A 19522-nucleotide genomic window follows, 5' to 3' on the forward strand; every position below is an offset into this window, starting at 1 on the left:
TTCTGGTCCCCAGAACTGTAAGAGAATAAATGTGCATTGTTTTAAGCCACCAAGTTGGTAGTAAATTTGTTGAAATTGGAAATGAATATGTAGAAAGAAAGTTATGTTATGACCCTGTCTCTTAGATGTAGCTATTGAGTCAGCATTTTATCTTATTTGAGCAAAGATAGAACCAGAGTTTTCTAATCTACAAACCATTGATTTTCATCTTCATTTAAATGTGTTTACTTATTCTTTCTCTATAAGGTAGAACAATTTTGCAAAAGATTTATAAGAATGTCTTGGTCTCCTTTGAGGTTCAGCTTAAATAACTTCAATATAACAAAAGTTGGAGAAAACAATCTGTCTGAATCAGAGACTCTGGAATATGAATTCATAGAAACTAATGAAGAAAAACAAAACTTGGCCTCATAGGGAGAGAATGTCTTATGCAAATCTTTGTTGTCAGCCAAGTTCATACATGAAGAATGCAAAACTCTGTTTCACTGTTTGTTGGGGATTTGGAAATAGCTTTAGATAATCTAATTTAAAGGGGCTGGAAATTTCCTTTAGCTTTGTAGAATTTATTCCACATATGTCAAAGATATACTTATTATACTGCAAAATAAACTAGCCGTGTTTGTGACCTCAGTTAAAAAGGTAAATATTGCAGTTTACATTTTATTTTCTCATATTCATTTTATTGGTACATGTTAATGAACTGCAGAAATATAGCGGTAATGCTGCAAAGTCTAGTGATAAATTCTGGGAATTAGCAGAGGTTAGTTAAAACGTAGTTCTGGTTTTGTATACTAAGAAAATATTATTAATTTCCATACCTGATACTCAATTTACATTTATTATAAAGGCAAACATATAATAGGGAACCATTAATATTTTCTTTTTTCCTTAAAACTGTTCCTGGTAAATAAGAAGATTCATAAGATCATGGTTTGCTGGTGCCATAGCAACATAATCTTATACTGAGAACATTAGCTGTTACATTCAAGCGGTTGTGGTCATGAGCTTAGAATAGACTTTCAGTTGCTACAGTACATGGTGTTGTAATAGGATAAGATGTGTCCAGATGTTTATACGGCTCTTACAAGGAATTATTTTAGTGTGTTCATGTGGGTTGAAATGTTAGGTGCTTAACGGATTGAGTTACTGTTGTGACTTGGAATATTTAAGTAGCTTTGAACTTCAGGAGTAGGTTAAATGCCTATTTTGAAAAGAAAAATATGAGTGGACAGAGATTAAAATCTGTGAGTTATCTGATTGCCCTAGAGATGTTCTCTGTTTATAAAAATAAGAGATCAAATAGTCCTGTTTTAAAATATACTAGATGGGCAGTGATTGTTTGTTTTTTTGTTTTTATCATGTTTTTGAAAAGAATACATTCCAGCAGAGTTTTAATGGGAAACCACAGCAAAATACGGAACAGCCATGCTGGGAGCAAATTCAGTGGTGAAGATAATATGAAGGGTAGTGTACTAGTCAGGGTTCGCCAGAGAAACAGAACCAATAGGATATAGATATAGAAGTGATGTATTATGAAAAATTACTTCACACAATTATGGAGGCTAAATCCCGCATCTGCTGTATGTAAACTGGAGACCCAGGAAAGCCAGTGGTGTAATTCCAGTCTGAGGCCAGCCTGAGATCCAGGAGAATTAATGATGTAAATTCTAGTCCCAGTCCAAGGGCAGGAGAAGACCTGTGTCTCAGCTTATGCAGTGAGGCAGGGAAAGGGAATTCTCCCTTCCTCCACCTTTTTATTCTATTCAGGCCCTCAATGGACTGGATGAGGTCCACCCACAGTGGGGACAACCATCTACTTTACTCAGTCTAGTGGTTCAAATTCTAATCTCGTCTGGAAACACCCTCACAGACACACCCAGAATAATGTTTAACCGGATAACAAGGCACCCATGGCCCAGTCATAGTTGACACATGAATTAACCACCACAGGTAGGAAGAGAAAGGTGGCAACACCAGGTCTGGGGCTGAAGGAGAGTCGAGAAAGTTAGGAGGGCTGAGACTGTGAATCTAGCTTCCAGAGAGGTTTGATGGATAAAATTTGACTTTAGGAAGGTGTGAATTCAAGGTCAGAAGTTAGTACATGCAGGGAAGGACTACAGAACAGATGACTGGGTCTGAGGTCATCTGCTGCTCTCTAAAGAGGGTACTGCTTTCCACATCCAAGTTCGGTCACACAAATTTCTGAGAGAGTGGTGACCACTGATGTCAGATGGAGGCTCTCTGTCTTCCTAGGAACTCAGTTCTTAATGGAACGTTGATATAGCTGGGCACCCTCTCAGTTCCTGTCCAGAAGTGGATCTCTTCACTTAGCTATGCAAAACAATCAAAAATGTTCATTATTACAGTGGTGTGCTGCCTAGAATTCCCAATGCTCCTGGTAAATTCTCTAATAAATTCTAGTGGTTTTCAGAGATTAGTTAAAATGTAGTTCTAGTTTTGTACACTGTAAAAATATTGTCACTTTTTAAAACTTGAAACTAAACTCACACATTTATTGTATTGCAAACATATGATAGGGAACAATTAATATTGTCTTTTTCCTTAAAAATGTTCCTGGGAAACAAGAGGATTTGTAAGATCATGGTTTGCTGATCCACTTTAAGAGCCAGCAGGATTTCCAGATACAAGAAAATGGAGCAAATCAGACCCATCCCTTCCCAGCCGTGTATCCACCCCATCTTGTTCCACAAGACTAAATGGTTCAAATTGCAACATAGTTATGCAAGGTCCTGTCCTGAGGGAAGACTGTAGAAGTATGTAATGATGAGGAAGGAATAAACAGGGGAATTTCAGTTGACTTAAGTGTATCTTAGTTCCTTTACCATTAGTGAGAAGCATCCTTCTATACTTAGACTTTCCATAAGAGGTTTCCTTTAAGGACACTCCCTCCTTCCTTCCTCGTTCCTCATTTCTTAGGGCTACCCTGAGAGTCCTCAGACTTGTGCTCCTTCTTTCAGAAGCAATCAAATGTCCACTCAAAAGAATGCATCACACTTGGGATCCTTCTTTCATGCTACAAACTGAAACCCTCAGTCATTGACCAGATGTTCCATATCTTCAGGTCGGTGGGGCAGGTTAGAAGATGTTAAGAAGGTAAAATTGAGGTGGGTTATAATATTATGGCTAGAGAAACCTAAGTCCAGTGCAGTTTACTTTCCAAGGAGAGTTGAGTTGTGGTTGGTTCCCTTTATTAAATCCCCTGTGATACAAGGATACCTTGCAGGTAAGTTTTTTTTCTTTGAATACAATACACTCGAAACCCCGGGGTAGACTCTGTCTCCTATCAGCATGATTCTGGTCTCACCATTTAGTAAAATCAGACCTGCCCGTTCCCACTGTCCATTAGTAGGTAAACGTGTCCACCATTGTACAAAGGAACATCAGGGTCTGTTCGCTCCTCCTGAGTCCTGCCCATTCACAAGAGAAATCACACTCGTTGTCAATGCTCATTCCCTTTGCCATCAGAGAGGGACAGAGCCAGCTTTCATTTCCCAATTTGGATTAAATTCCTTTGACTCGGGGTCTACTTCTGATGAAAGAGGGGTGGGTGGACTTTTGCCAGTTCATCCCCCATAAATGCAGCTTGGAAAGCACAGATGCGGCATGGGTGTGCAGGTAGGGGTGGGGAGGAGCCAGTGTGAGGCACCTCTCCACACTACTCCTTGTTTCTGCAGACACAAGACTAGGTTGTTTGGAGCCATCTCATAGATCTAATTTGATGTGGAAAGGAGATGGAGCAAACAGCATGAACATAACCTAGAGGAAAAAGGAAGAGAAGTTGAAAGAAAGAAATGAAAGAATTAGAATAAAGATTAATCTTTATTCTTGCAAAATTGATGGAATTATTATGTTGCAAAACTGATTAAAAAAAAATAGGGTAAATCCTATGATTCCACCTGATTCTTCACTTGTAACTTCAGCTTGGTTTTTGTCAAGGCAACTAGAGTCAATCTTCAGCTAAGAATTTTGGAATAATTGTTAATATGCACGCATGACATTATTATTAATAATTTATTGAATATCTTTATGTATCTCTGTTTCTCAAATTATACTTGTTTTTTCAGATTTGGTCTTTGCTTTACTTCTTTTGCCCTTTTCCTTGTTTCTGCAAATCCTGCTGCTCAGTTCACTACAGAGGATGGGGTTTTATAATACGTATAAGTTTTTAGTCTCTGTGTCAGAGCATGTTGGTTTATGCAGTGATCTCAAGTAGCTAAGGTTAGGCAAGATGCAGCACCTGATCTACCAAGTATGTATAAACTTTGTAGAAGAGCACAATCTTCCTTTAAAAAGCTTGGCTTTCTATACCCCCCCGAATATGAAAACATATTAAGTTGGTGGGATTGAAAAAGAAATATGCTTATAAAATCTAAGGCTCCGTGAAGCCCATGAGAAAGAGCAAGTTTACGTGGAGGTTAATGGAAGAGGAGTTGATCAGCATCGTCCAGGAAGGTAGGTCAGCCAGGGAATACTGAGGACTGGGAGCCGAGCTGTGTGATCTGGTGATACTGGGGGCCAGTGCCTCAGAGATCGCTTCAGAATAAATGCAGGTGTTTCTTTTTCTCCATAAGCTAGGAGTCCTTGACAGTAGCAGGACTCATTTGGAGTGGGGTGCTTAGAAGCCAGCTTGAAGGAATTTAAAACAATAAATGGAAGAAATATCTGAACAGTGGATTCAGTGAGCTTTGAGGTACAGTCATCCGCCGCATAGGGATGTTTCAGTTAACAATGGACCACATATAAGACAGTGGTCTTACATGACTAGTACCATGCAGCCTAAGTGTGTAGTAGGCTGTACCATCTAGGTTTGTGTAAGTACACTCTATGATGTTCCCACAGTTACAAAATCGCCTAACGACATATTTCTCAGAATGTATCCCCATCAAGTGATGCATGACTGTAATTGAAAAAGCAAATATACTAAAGAAAAATGAAGCCACTTGTTTGAAGATTGATGAGAATTAGATTTTAAGAAAAGAAAAGTAAGGGACCAAAATTTGGGATCACAAAGAGACAAAACAACCCTCCCCACAGTGTTTTAAAAATTGGTTGCAGTAGAATGTAAAGCAGGGTGAAAGGAGGAAAGGATATTACTCGGAGTATGGGAGAGCTGAAGGCACCTCTGATGGACACTCTTCTTCTGGGAATGAATTTATACCGACTACCTACCTTTTGGAATAGTAGGCAAAAGGTTAAGTAGTCTATTTGCATTTACACTGTAAAACTCTGTTTCCCAAACAGTGCTGTGCAGATTGTTGGTGGTTAAATCTCTAACAGTAAGTAAGAGATTTGGAGATTAAATATTTCCTGAATCCCTACTCTTTGCCTGAGAATGGAGGTGTGTGCCCTCAAAGAAAAAAGACATGGAAAACACACACAGGGAACATACCTTTATGAGCTTCAAGATTCTCTCTTTTAATTCTTAGAATGTGTATGAGAGAATATTATTGCTCCATTTTATAGATAAAGAAACAGAGATTCAAAGAAGTTATGTAACCTCCCCAAATCCATATAATCAGTGAATGGTGACCTCAAAACCCTTGTTCCTCCTAAAACTACCCCCTACGTCTGTTAGCCCATGATTTAGAGTACAGAGAAGAGATAGAACCAGTAAGGGCATAAGAATTCAGAGGAGAATGAGATTGAAGGACTGGGGAAGGCTTCATTGAAGAGATAGAAATTTCCTATTGAAAGGGTCCTGTTTAGATAAGAGGAGGACTTTGAATATAAGAAGAGGTTCATTATCTAGAAGTGGACAAAATATAGTCAATTAAAGTATCTTGGATGAAAGTGTTTGCTAGACGTTTTGAGAAGCAGAAATTGTGAAATATAGCCAGTGTTGAGATAATTTTAGACTATCAAGAACCATTTAAAAAAGTGGCTCCTCTCTGTTCACTCCAGGCCAAAAGATATTTGGGGATTAAAAACCAATCTCAAATTCTAAAACATTGATTAATAATTTAGACTTTATACTAAATTATCTTGGAAAAACTGGAACTCCAATACAATCATTTTTTAATCTGGCTCCTCTGGACAATATTAAGGCAGTCTCTAATTTCGTAAATAAACACCTGTGAAAATTGCAGTGCAAGCTCTATTAATATGATTTAAACCCTGTTGTGTGTTCTCGTGAGATATGCCAGATTAATGAATTATCCAAGCCCTGGTGGAAAATGACCTGCTGAAATTGAAAGTAGAATTCATAACTAAAAGCAACCAAAAAGGCAGCTAATCTTAACCCCTCATTTTACAAATAAGGCAAGTGGAAATAGGTTAAAAGGTAGGTTGTATTTATTATTTTAGATCACATCACATCCTTATAACTTGAGCACTATTAAAGGTTTTGTTTGATTTCTATTTCTTTAATATTTCAAATTACATTGCATTCAAATGTGGGTTTTTTTCCTGTTTATACTTTGAATGGCATGTTTGGATGACTGGCCTAGATCTGGCATTCTGAGTTCTGTGCCAACAAAAATGTCAAGTGCATTTGCCTTTTAATTACATGCAGTGCCTGGATTTTAATATTCCAAATTTTTCCCTGAAGAAGAGACTTTCCTGATCCTGTAGTTTATGGAAGAAAAACAAATCACTGACATTATCATGAAGGTTTTTTCCCCTAACATCTCCCAATATCCACGTTCATCATTTTATAAACATTACACTTTAAGGTTCAAATTTAGTTGTGCTGTAGACTACTTTGTTATAAACACTGTGTGGATACGTGATCCAGCATCGTTTGTTTTAACTTACTCCTTTTATTTTTCAGCAATCTTCAGCTCACTCTGTTTTACTCTGAATAGGCCATTACTAGTTGGATGTCCCACTCGTGATAATCAGTAGAGGGAAGATGTAGTTCCTTATCATTTACACTTTCCTTTCCCCTTCCAGTACCTTTGGCATAAATGTGGGCCAGCTCATTATTCTCCAGGGTTATGGCATTGTATTATTTGTCTTCTTATTTTTTACGTCCTCAAGTTAATTTTTAATTCAACTCTATTGTTATTCTCTCGTCTCCTTTATTACTTGAGGTTAAAAAAAAAAAACTTCTGTATCAACTAAACAGCTCCATAATCTCTGAACTCCCTTTAATGCCTAGTCCATAGACAAGGCATTCAGAGCATTTTACTATTGATATGATACACTCTCCCTCATCTCAATAAAAAGTCCACCGTCCACCTCCATGTTTTCTTCAGAGAGTTCTTCCCTCCCCTTTGACTCTAAAGAGGTCACCATGTGCTCTATCTCATCCCCTATTTTAACGCTAGGTATAGAATTTCTCACAATTACACGATGCTTGTTTATTTGTGTATCACGTGCTTCACAGCACAGGGATGTAAACTGCATGAGAGCAGAGTTATTCTCTGTCTTGTTCAGTGATGATTCTTCAGAGCCTAGAAATGTGCTGGGCACATGCCAGGAACAAGAAATAATTTATTTATTAATGAAAGGAAGGAAACCCATGTCTTCTTCATGGATTTAAGATGGGGCATGGAATTTATATTTTCCTTTTTTTCCCAATCATTTATAACTTCCTCTAAGAGCCCTCCCAGATTTCATCCATCCATCCACCTATCTACTCGTCTGCTTTTTTTCTAGAAAGAGTTTGATCTAACTGCCAGTTTATTTGTATTTCTATCCCTCTAGCTTTACTTCCTTCTTTTTGTTAGGTAGTGATTGAAGTTGATACCTCTCTCTCTCTCTCTCTTTGAGAAGACAGTGGTAAAAATCTTCCTAATAGAGGTTGCTAATCACATTTCTTCCAATGGAAAGTGCCAGGTGGGAGTCAGGAAGCGTGGGCGATGTTTTTAATTGTGTCAGTAACAAATACTGTGACCGTGAAAAAGCCGTTTACCTCCTCTGAGTTTTTTCTTTATCTAAAAATCAGAATTGAACTTTCATGTTGAGTGATTCTAAGAAATGTTTGAGGATGTCAACAAACCAGATACAGTGTCGTCCGCCTGTGCAGGAGCCCTGCTGTGCCCCTTTTTTGCCATATTCTGCTAATAAGTTCAGTTACTTAAGTGCTTCGCTCCGCTTCTAGATTGTACACTCTCTGAAGGAAGAATATTTGTTCATCTTTCCAGTTTTTAGCCTAGTACCGTCTTTTGTACCCCTGAGGTATTGAACAAAAATGTGATAAATGATGTAGAAGAACATTAGTATCTCTGTACTTTTAGAAATTAGACTTCTCTCCATGTGATGCTGTTTATTAGAACTCATATTAGCTATGGTTTAGTAATCTAGATTTGGAAAAAGAATTTCATCTGAATTGAATTATATATACCCTAACACTTACTGGGGCCTTATGTATCATGTATTGTCTTAAACACTTTATGTATTTTAACACATTTAATCTTCCTGTCAACCTAGAAGGTGGGAATCTTTATCATTTCTATTTTACCGATAAGAAAACTGAGGAATGCGGTGGTTCAATAACTTGTTCAAGGTCACCTGGCTAGTAAGTGGCAGAGATGGGACTTAACCCCAGATCAATGGTTTTGTTATAACAAAAATATTTAATGCAGGGGCCGGCCTGGTGGCATAGCAGTTAAGTTCGCACATTCTGCTTTAGTGGCCCTGGGTTCGCTGGTTCAGATCCTGGGTGCAGATGTACTCATAGCTCATCAAACCATGCTGGGGCAGCATCCCACACAGAAGAGTTACAACTCTACAACTGTGATATACAACTATTTACTGGGGCTTCGGGGAGAAAAAAGAAAAAGAGGAAGATAGATTGGCAACAGATGTTAGCACAGGGCCAATCTGCTTCTTCAAAAAAAATTTATTGCCATCTGATTAGAGTGTTCCCTATTAGTCTATTTTCCAGATATGTTGAAGTTCTTTACCAATTGCTGCCCTGTAGAACAGAATTTTTCTTAAAGCACGATTATAGATTTCATAAATTAATTCAGCTAACTAGCATTATGTATTGTTTCAAAAATGTTAAAACTTTAAACAATATATTGTAGTTGATAATATGCTTTTATGTGGATAACACACTTTGACAAATGTACATTTTTATTTGTTATTTATTCATTAAACTGAACTGTTGGTTACTGTATAAATCGTTGGACATAAAAAAGATGAATGAGATTATATCTCTGCCCTCAATTGGCTCCCAATCTAGTCTATGTTGCAGACATTGAAATATATTTGCAAAACAATTTTACATATGGGTTATGGGCAATAATTAGCTGGTGTTTAGAAGTGAGAGTGTAGTTAAGGGTAAGTTCTTAGGAAAAGTAAAAACATAAAATCCCATGATCTGACTCCCAATTTTGGAAGCCTGGCAGATTAGGTACTCTGAGGACCTCTGCAGAACAATACTACCTGGATAGGACAAGTCTTTAGATACATTGCTGGGCTCACAGCACCTAGGGGAGATCTCTAAGGACCCATTATTCTGCTTCTCCCCCCCCAAAAAAGGTATGTGACCGAAGCTGAGAACAGTGAGCGATAGGCAGAGGGAGGGGTGGGTAGTCCCTGAAGGGGGGATGCTGAAGCTGTCCTTCGAGACACTGATCCCTTGAGACACTGATCTTCAGGCTGATAATAAAGGGGTTGCCTAGCCTGGGACACCCGTATAGAGCTGGTACTCTTGAGGGATGCAAAGGTGGTCTGAGTCCTGTGGTACCTCATAGTCACTGGCAGAAGCTGATGCAAGTTCTTTTTTTAGATGAAAGCATGATCAATTTAGGCCTGCAGGATTCCCACAGACTAACAGAAAGCAATTAACTCACAATCAAAGGTCACCAAGCATTCATGAAAGTAGCTCACTGTGAGAGTGAGCAGAAACAACAGACCTAAATCCCAAAGGACTGCAGGGACTAGGGTTGTCAGGTACAGAATATGAAAGAGCCGTGGGCAAAATATTTAAAGAAACAAAGTGCAAATCATAAAGCTTAGCAAGATGCTATTGAGAAAAACTAAACAAAGAACCATTTGCAAAGAACCAAATGGAACTTTTAGGAAGAAAAAGCATAATTGTTCAAATTAAAAAACTCTTTGGATGGACTACATAGCAGCTTTGACAGAAGTGAAAAGATAATTTATCACCTGGTCTTTAATCTGAAGAAGTTACCCACAGCAAAATATAAAGATGAGCCAAGATGCTGAAGGGGCCAGCCCAGTGGCTCAAGTGGTTAAGTGCGCGCCCTCCGCTTTGGCGGTCCGGGCTTCTCTGGTTCAGATCCCTGGCACGCACCAATGCACTGCTTGTGACGCCACGCTGTGGCGGCATCCCATATAAAGTCGAGGAAGATGGGCACGGATGTTAGCTCAGGGCCAATCTTCCTCGGCAAAAAAAAAGCGGAGGATCAGCATCGGATGTTAGCTCAGGGCTGATCTTCCTCACACACAAAAAAAACAAATGCTCAAGAAGAGGATGAGGCATGGGAACATGCTCGTCATATATTACAGCATACTATAGAACTATAGTAACTAAAACCATGTTTTATCAGCACAGAATAGATATATTGCCTCTTGGAAAATAATGGGAAATATGGAAACTAAATTCATGCATTTATGTAATTTGGACATAGGACAGAAGTGGTTTTGTAGATCATTGGATCAATTCAAAAATTATCCACAGGTAACTGGTAGATATTTATGCAGGTGGGCTTGGGGACCTGAAGTATCTTCCTACTGTACATCATACTCAGAAAGCAACTCCAGGTGGATCCAGGATTAAATGTGAAATGCACAGTTTTAAAACTTTTAGAGAAAAAGGAAAAGATTGTTTTTCTGAATTCAAATAAATGATAATTTGACTTATTAAAATTAAGAACTGCTGTTCATCAAGATACCATAAACAAAGTGAAAGAAAAGTAACCCATTAGAAAATATTTGCAACACATATAACTGACAAAGAATTAGTGTCTACATACAAAATATTTCTATAAACCAATAAGAAAAAGATGAAAACAAAATACAAAAAAATGGGTCAAAGTTGTGCGCTAAGCATTTCAGAGAAGAAATAGGTATAAATATTTTAAATAAGTGTCTCAAAAGATAATTTCCATAATCAAATGCATGTTAGATATAATTTTCTACTATAAACTTGGCAAAAATTACAAAGTCTGATAATGCAAAGTGTTAAGATGTAATTTAAATGGAGTTGACATACCCTACTGGTAAGTACGTAAATTGGTAACAATGTGATATTATCTTGTAAAGTTGAATATTTGCGGTCATATAATAGTTGCAGTCAAAATCTGCTGGATACAACCCGTGGGGCTACAGTTTGCCAAACCCTGAAATAGATGAAGGAGTATTTGGGAAATGGCTGATGCTTTTCAATGATTAGGGTATATGATACCCTAAAGAAATTTCAGTAGATGAGATTGAAAAGGTTGATTATAGCCTAGTTTTGAAAAGCCTTATATGTCATACCAAGAACTTTTGCCTTTCCTCTTGAATGGAAAGCAGTTAAAGGAGTCATTTAATCACATTTGCATTTTAGAAAACTCATGCTGGTGGCGTTATAAAGGATAAATCTGAGGGGGCCTATTTGGAAATCAGAAAGTCTTGGTAAAAAAGCAAGATGCTGAGGTCTTGATCTAAGGCAGCAAGAAGATGGAATAAAGAATTGAGGACAGTTTGCATAAATAACTTAGAAAATAGACACAATTGTTTTAAGAAGTAAGAGAACACACTAAGGCTCTATTTTACCCAATTGAATTAATTTAACTAAATGGGAAACTTAATGAAAAATTCATAAAATATTTGCCATTCATTAAGTTACTATGAAGTAAAAAATATTTTACGTGTTTTTAAACCTTTAAGTACATTCCTGAAATGTGATACTTATTTTAGTGCTTTTTTAAAAGGTATTTCTAGGGTGGTGGGGGGAAGGTGAAAGTGTTTGTAAAGGAGGACATTTTTATGGTGACAGATGGAAACCAGCCTTTTGGTGGTGAACACAACGTAGTGTATGTAGAAATTGAAATATTATGTACACCTGAAATTTATATAATGTTTTAAACCAATATTACCTCAAGTAAAAAAAAGGTATTTCTATCATTTCTTCAGGATTTTATATAACATTTTGAACTGTGGTTTCAAAACCAAAACAAATTCAGAGAACCTAAGACTACAAGAAGATCCCTTAAGCAGTGTGAAATTAACTTTAAATATTTGTAATATGAATCTATACTTTTATTTCATACTTGTTTAAAGTCTTTGTAGGCTTCTGCACTATTATTTTCCACATCAGAAATTTTCAGTTAATATCCATATCTGTATTAAACAAGAATAAACTCTATTCTAGTTACTGTTTAAACAAAATGCGTGCCATATAGCTGTCTTCATTTTTCACTAATATAAAACTCTGATAGACGCTGTTTTTTATTGTCAGTAATCTAAGACTAGACAAGTTTCATAAGATCAGATGACATGATGAGGCAAAGTGACTTCAAAGGATCATTGAGTTAAATAATACATGCTTCAAGATGCCCGTAAGGCTTAGCCGTGCACTATGGCAGACTGTTTAATTAATAACATGTACTTTACAAAACTCATCATTATATATTTATACAATAGACTGCTAAGATTTTTTTTAAACTGTTTTTCAGTAATGTCAGTTCTCCTAGTCATGATTTTTAATTTTTACATGATGGACCCAAAGGGCTAACATCTAAGCCATCTCCAACCAGGGCAACAGCATCTACTACTCCTTCTACTATACCACTGTTTCACAGTTTATAAAAACTTTTCCCACCATTATGTCACTTAATATTCCCAAAAGCTATATAATATAGACACTGTTATTATTTTTATTTTTTGATGAAAAAATAACTCTAAGAGATGTTGACTTATTCATTGTCACACAACAGATAAGAGAAGGATCCAAGAATTAAAATAGAGTCTTGCTGATATCAAATCTCTTGTACTTTCTATGATGCTGGAATTTCCCCACACTTGGGTTTGATTGTAGATGGTGGCATATAGTAGAAAAGGTTAGCCTTGTGAAGGAATGGCTAGTAGAGGGGCTTGAAATTTCTAGAGACAATTCAGAAATCTATGTACCAAGTTTGTCTTATGCCAACATCCAAAGAAAACAAGATTTGTGTCTGACCAAATATATCCTTGTGTTTTTTTTAAGACAGCTGATTTTCTGTATGCTACTAGAGTCTATCTCATAGGCAGGTTTAGTGTCATTCTTTAATTTATTCAACCAATACTTTGTGTACTGTTGTTCCTTTCCAGGATCTGCTAGAAACCTAATGGTAAGCAAAATAAATATGGTCCTTGCTTTCATGGACTTTATCTTGACAGCATTCGGAAGCCATTGCAGGGTTCTAATCAGTGGAGTGACATGATACATTGAAGTCTTAGAAATACTCTGTGCTGGGCCGGCCCCGTGGCTTAGCGGTTGGGTGCGCGCGCTCCGCTACTGGCGGCCCGGGTTCAGATCCCGGGCGCGCACTGACGCACCGCTTCTCCGGCCACGCTGAGGCCGCGTCCCACATACAGCAACTAGAAGGATGTTCAACTATGACATACAACTATCTACTGGGGCTTTGGGGGACAAAAAGGAGGAGGATTTGCAATAGATGTTAGCTCAGAGCCGGTCTTCCTCAGCAAAAAGAGGAGGATTAGCACGGATGTTAGCTCAGGGCTGATCTTCCTCACAAAAAAAAAAAAGAAAGAAAAAAAGAAATACTCTGTGCTGCAATGTGGGTTTTGATGTGGATTAGTCAAAGAATGCAGTCGGGGAGAAAAGACAGGCGGCTGCTGTGTAATGTAGTGAGAGATGATGTTGACCTGAGTTAAGGTGGTAGCAGAGATGGAAAAAGTAGAGACGAGATATTTAGGAAGTAGTAGTACTTTGTAACTAATTTTATGAGAAAAAAGTAAAGCAACCGAACATCCCAGTTTGCCCAGGATAATTCCAATTTTTACCTTTTGTCTTGTTATATTTATTAAGGATATCCCCTTTCACTTTCAAAAGCATCCCAATCTGGATGATAAATTATAGGTTAATCCTAGAGATCAGGAGAGAGAGGAAGATTCAGGAGTGATGCCCAGGTTTTTGGTTTGAACAACTGCACAAAGAGTTGTGCCATTGACTGAAAGCGTATGTCTTAGAGGAGGAACTTGTCTATGGATAAGATTATGAGTTCAGATTTGGATATGAGGTGTTGAAGGTGACTGTCCTACATCGAAGTGCAGACGTGTAATGAGAATCAGATGACTACATGCTCAGGAGCTCAAGTTGGAGCTCTTAGACATCTATCGATTTGAGAGTGATCAGCATGGATGGCAGCTGAAATGATGGAAGTGGATTAAATCACCAAGCCAGAAAGTATGGAAAACAGTGTCAAGAGGCCCAGGTCCTTGAGGAACTCAAAGAAGCACCTATTTTTAAGGGAAGTAAGAAAGACTCACAAAGGAGATCTGGAAAGGAGAGACCAGAGTCATAGGAAACCTGGGAGATGGCCGAGTAATAGAAACCCCAGGAAGGGAGTGTTTCAAGAAGGAGAGAGCGGACAGTAGTGTCAAACGCTATCAGGAGGGCACATAAAATGATATGAGAAAAGTGTACGTTGAACTCAGTAACTAGTAAGTCATAAGAAACATTGGTAATGGTGGGTTGGTGGCGTTGGGGAACATAAGGTTGATTATGGGACTTTTAGTAATGATTGGGAAGTGAGTGTGAACAATTTTCCAGAATTATAGCTGAGAAAGAAAGAAAACACTAGTGAAAGACCTGAAGGATCTGCAGAATTTGCAGGGCGTTGTTGGTGTCTCTGAAGCCACTATGCCATCACCTACTATATTGTACTTAGAGGCTTCCATCTCTGATATCCATCCTAAAAGTGGAAAAATGGTTTTGTCTGATCACAGCTATTAAATAATTTTAATTTTTTGAAGTAAATTTGTGTATTTTTTAGGTATTTATGTATTTTCTACTTAAGTCTTTTACCTAAATTTTTTAAGTAAGTTATTTTTAAGGAGTAGGAGCAAAAACACAATTTATAAAGTTACTTTAACTACTTTTGCAAGAAAAAAAAGCATCTCATAAATTTGCTCAATGAAAATGAAATACTGCCTTAGTTTTTTCTCACTATCCAAAGAATTATGCTGCTCTTGGCTTCAGAACACTGGGGACTCTTCGAATATTTTTTGACAGATAAAAAAGGTAAAGATTTATGGCAAAGGAAAGCGTTTCTGCAAAAGGTGCTCCACGTTGCCTTTGTGTATGTGCATAAATTATACACAGGGCTCAGAGGTGCGGTCACTGTAATAGCTTTTGCTCCCTTTGAAGAAAATAGAAAATGCTTACTTAGGGCCTACTGCTTGTGTTTCCATTAATGAATCTTCTGAGCTTGAATGACTTTAAATAGGATATTTATATTCCTTGATTCTAGTAGGCCAAGAACTTAGAAAAATATGTGTGATTAAAGTATCTAAAGTAATAAATTTATGCAGACATTTAATTAAAAATACTGTTAGTAGTAGTAGTAATAATCATAATAATATATGTCATAGCTAAAGACCTTGAGGAGGATTCACAATCAAGGGAAAATAACCACTAAATTGTATGTTCCTAGAGAATTTGATAACCTTCTATACTCAAGTTGAATAATGATGTTGAAGCGTCGATGAACAAGTCTTTGCACAAGAGTTGTAGTCATGACAGACAAGCACCTTACCCAACCCAAATGAACGAACGTGGTGTTTTTTTCTTTTTTATTCATTTGGTAAATGTTAATTGAAGTCCAGTGTTTAACAAAGACATATGACTATGACTTTAAAGTAATAACACTGTTTTACATAATAGATGATAAAAGTCTCACTATTTTGCACTCTGAATACACCTGCAAGGTTGTATCATTTGTCAGAAATTTACTTTTGGATTTGGCTTTTTGTTTCTGGAAATATGCTTAGATTAATTCATTAGCAAATCTATATTATTTAATATGACTTAAAAAAATTCTCCATCATCTGAATTTGAAATTGTTTACCCATCACCTTCATGTCAATTTTGTTATTTAATTACTAACCCCAGTTGGTATTAAGCTGGTATTTATACTTCATGGTGATAGTTTATATCTGTACCTGTGTATATTATGAAGATTGTCTGCTACTGGTGGGGCTTAGCACTTCTGAAGATTCTTATGAAATATAGCATGCTACTTATGGCATAATATCTTTAGAAAATTATCCCATAATAGTATGTGTTTCATTGAATTAAAATGGTATGTTAAAAATATATTTACTTCATTGAACAAGAACTCTTCCAAAGCGTTTCAGAAACATTTAATGCTGTGAGATGTCAGAAAACCGCAAAGGGATCATTATCATTCCCCTCTGGAAGCCAAGTGTCGCATAGAACCTAATGAGAGTAAGCTCTCATTAGTGACTAGCAATGCCTTGTTGCTGGTACTGAAGTTTTTGCTAGGAATTTCTACATTGGACAATTTGTTTCCCTTTCTATTTGAGGCAGTAACTGTGTCAAACCAATCCAATTTGAGAATTACAAACAATATATATGTTCTTTTTAGACTTCATATCCAACTTTGGAATATGCTCCTTGTTTTCATTATGTATACATATATATAGAAATATATATATAATGAACTATATATATATTATATAGGTTTATATTTGATATATATAGATATATACATGCTATAGGTATATATTTCTAAAGTTGCTCTTGGGAAGGATGAGATCTCTAATATATTTAATACATGTTTTGATGAATGAACCCTAATGTGTAGTTTGGAATGTGCTAAGCATTGAACTACTTCTATTCATAATTAATGAGATTGGAAATTCCCTGAAGCCTGGATATATGGAAAGTGTCAAGTCAGAAAGGAAAACTCCCTTGCTTACCAGAAAATACAGGATGAAGGCCTGCTTTTCCTACTTGAGAATAGTAGTTACCAAACAGTGGTCCGTGGGGAAGTTTTATTCTATCCAATTGAAATAAGATAAATTAAAACGGTTAAAATGAATTGTTTTACAAAGTGAACTGTGTTCTCTCTAACACTTTTCTTCAAGCTCTGTTACCTACTGGTTTAGCTTTAAATTACCATTTTATGAAATGATATTGATATTAGTTCTTTTTAATTTCCTACTTGGAAAAATTATGTTAGCAACCTTGTGTCAGTCCCCTTTTGGGGGAAACTGTGGCTGGTTGGGAAACTGAGGCAGATATTTAGGTGTGCAGAATGGGGGGTAAAAGCCGGGGGTGAGGGTAAAGAAGCCAAGAGAGAGAAGCTAAAGAAGAAAGAATTGGAATGCAGAAAAATGGATAGTTTTTAAAAAGGGCATTAGCAGGTTATCCATTGGAAAGGTATGAGGTTAGACTTAGGGATTCATTTGTTCATTCATTGAGCCACCATCTCCTGACCCTGTGTTGGGTGCCTGAAGGCAGTTTCCCACATGTGCCTCATCCTGAGAGTCACCTGTGCTCTTGTCACCCAGATTCTTAGCGGGAAGGGCTGTGGATCTGGAGACATTGAGAAATGCTGCTTTGGAAGATAGGAGAAGTGTTAGATTTTGTCTCTGTTCTTGAGCAATTTATCATCGGTCCTTATCTCTCTAAGCCTCAGTTATTTTATCTGTAACGTAGATAATAATACCTTCCTTGCCAGTTTTCAAGGTAAATGAGGTGAAAGAAAGATGTCTTCAGAGGGTTACTAGAGCTTGTACATTGATTAAAATTTGTAATTTTTATTGTGTGTGTATATGAGGGATGCTCGAGAAAGAAATGAAGTAAGGGGATACAAAGAATTAAAAATGAAACAAAACAAAAAACCCTACATCTTCTCAAAGTTCTGTTCCCAGGTTTATTATCTGGGTTTTATTTGTTAAGAGAATGTGAAATATTCCTTTATGTATCTGTTTTTCTTTTCTTATTCTCTTCTTCCTCCAAAGCAAGTATTCATTTCAAATCTTCTGTATCAAATCATAAACTCACACCTCTCGCAGTTAGACTAAGCGTTTATTTATCAAAACTCCTTATGTCCCAGACAAGCGCCATGGCACTACCTTAAGGTACCAAGTTCACTTTGCAATTGAGTCTAGAGGTGTTTGCCGAATGAACCCATGAACAAATGAATCTCTAAATCTGGGCCCATGTCTTTCCATTGTACTATTTGCTAAAAATCTTGTGTTCTGACTTTTAAACACCCTTGGAGAAAAATAGTTCACTATTCCCTTTGACGGTTATTTCTAGGTTTTCATATTATTTTTTGCATTAACAAAACCCCTATTCAGAAAACTTTTCCCTTATCTCGACCCTAAATCTCTCATGCTGTAGTTTAGCATGCTTCTGTATTTATATTTTGGGGGTATTTCTATTCAAGTAAAATAAACAAGTTGTCTTTTGTAGTAATTTCTGGCTAGGAAGAATTTTCCTTTCTGTGATAATTAGCGGCTTTCGGTAACTTATTTTTTTGATTCATTTAGCAGCAGCAACAGAAGAACCAGAAGTGATTCCAGACCCAGCCAAGCAGACAGACAGAGTGGTGAAAATAGCCGGAATTAGTGCTGGAATTCTGGTGTTCATCCTCCTCCTCCTAGTTGTCATATTAATTGTGAAAAAGAGGTAAGGCCTGATTTTGTTCTGTCCCACTTACTTACTACTTATGTCACTAGTTTTTAAACACTTTTTGTTTCCTTGAGCTCTTTTAAATTAGAACAAGCAACAAGAAGAGTCATTTTATTTTAATCATGTTGCCAGCATCTGAGTTTATTTTTCATGCTTTTAAAATAAATTCTTATTGGTTATTTGCAGTTTAATTTCTGACATAAACATATGTGTTTTGTCAAGTTAACCTTGAAATTAATGTATGAATTTAAATTTCTCAAATGCAGAGATACTGGAGATATTAATTTATCTTATATTTGAAGTGTTATTTAATAAGAGTGGCAAAATAAGGATTTAGTATGATACTTGCATTATGGTCTATGAATTATTTTATACTCTATTTTTCTTATTGTTGGCTACAAATAAGATATGAGAAGAATATAAACATTATTTTGTGAAATTGTATATTAAATATTCACTGACTAAATATTTCGGCACTTTAATATGAGGTGTCAATTTTTACAAAATTGAGCATTATTAGTCTTTTATACTATATCAACCAATATCGCCATCTTCTGGAATTATGTGAAGATATTAAGACCTACTGGAATTTAGACTGAACTTTGTTTTGGAAATTAAAGTATACTCCTTCTGAAAAACATTTCAAAGTATACAATTTTCATAAATTGAACTTTTTTCCATTCTATAAAATGTCATTATCTGTAAGACATTGTGTTAGAAACTAACACAAATCTCCAATCCTTCCAATCATATGTTTTAGATAATACTACAAATTGGAAGGACTTTTAAAAAAAATCTTTACATGCAGAGTACAGTCCTAAAATAGTTTTGTGCATAGAAGTATTTGTAATTTATGAATTATATTGATTAATATAATAAATGGTGTTGATTACATTAAATCATATACTATTATGATTGTTCTTTTGTACTCAA

At 36.5% G+C, this 19522-nt stretch overlaps 1 protein-coding gene across 8 annotated transcripts in view; it reads left to right on the plus strand.

Annotated features, from left to right (window-relative positions):
* The window catches only part of PTPRK (protein tyrosine phosphatase receptor type K), a 546302-nt gene that overhangs the window by 486804 nt on the left and 39976 nt on the right, over positions 1 to 19522 (plus strand). For 5 of the 8 annotated variants that reach the window (XM_058566316.1, XM_058566319.1, XM_058566323.1 and 2 more), the window contains one exon: positions 18448 to 18586. In XM_058566316.1, the coding sequence (XP_058422299.1) occupies positions 18448 to 18586 (139 nt within the window). The remainder of the gene's footprint in view (positions 1 to 18447; positions 18587 to 19522) is intronic. The other 3 variants (XM_058566317.1, XM_058566320.1, XM_058566322.1) reach the window with 1 other exon arrangement.

Source organism: Diceros bicornis, chromosome 23 (assembly GCF_020826845.1).
Source record: "Diceros bicornis minor isolate mBicDic1 chromosome 23, mDicBic1.mat.cur, whole genome shotgun sequence".
In the NCBI taxonomy this organism is placed as follows: domain Eukaryota; kingdom Metazoa; phylum Chordata; class Mammalia; order Perissodactyla; family Rhinocerotidae; genus Diceros; species Diceros bicornis.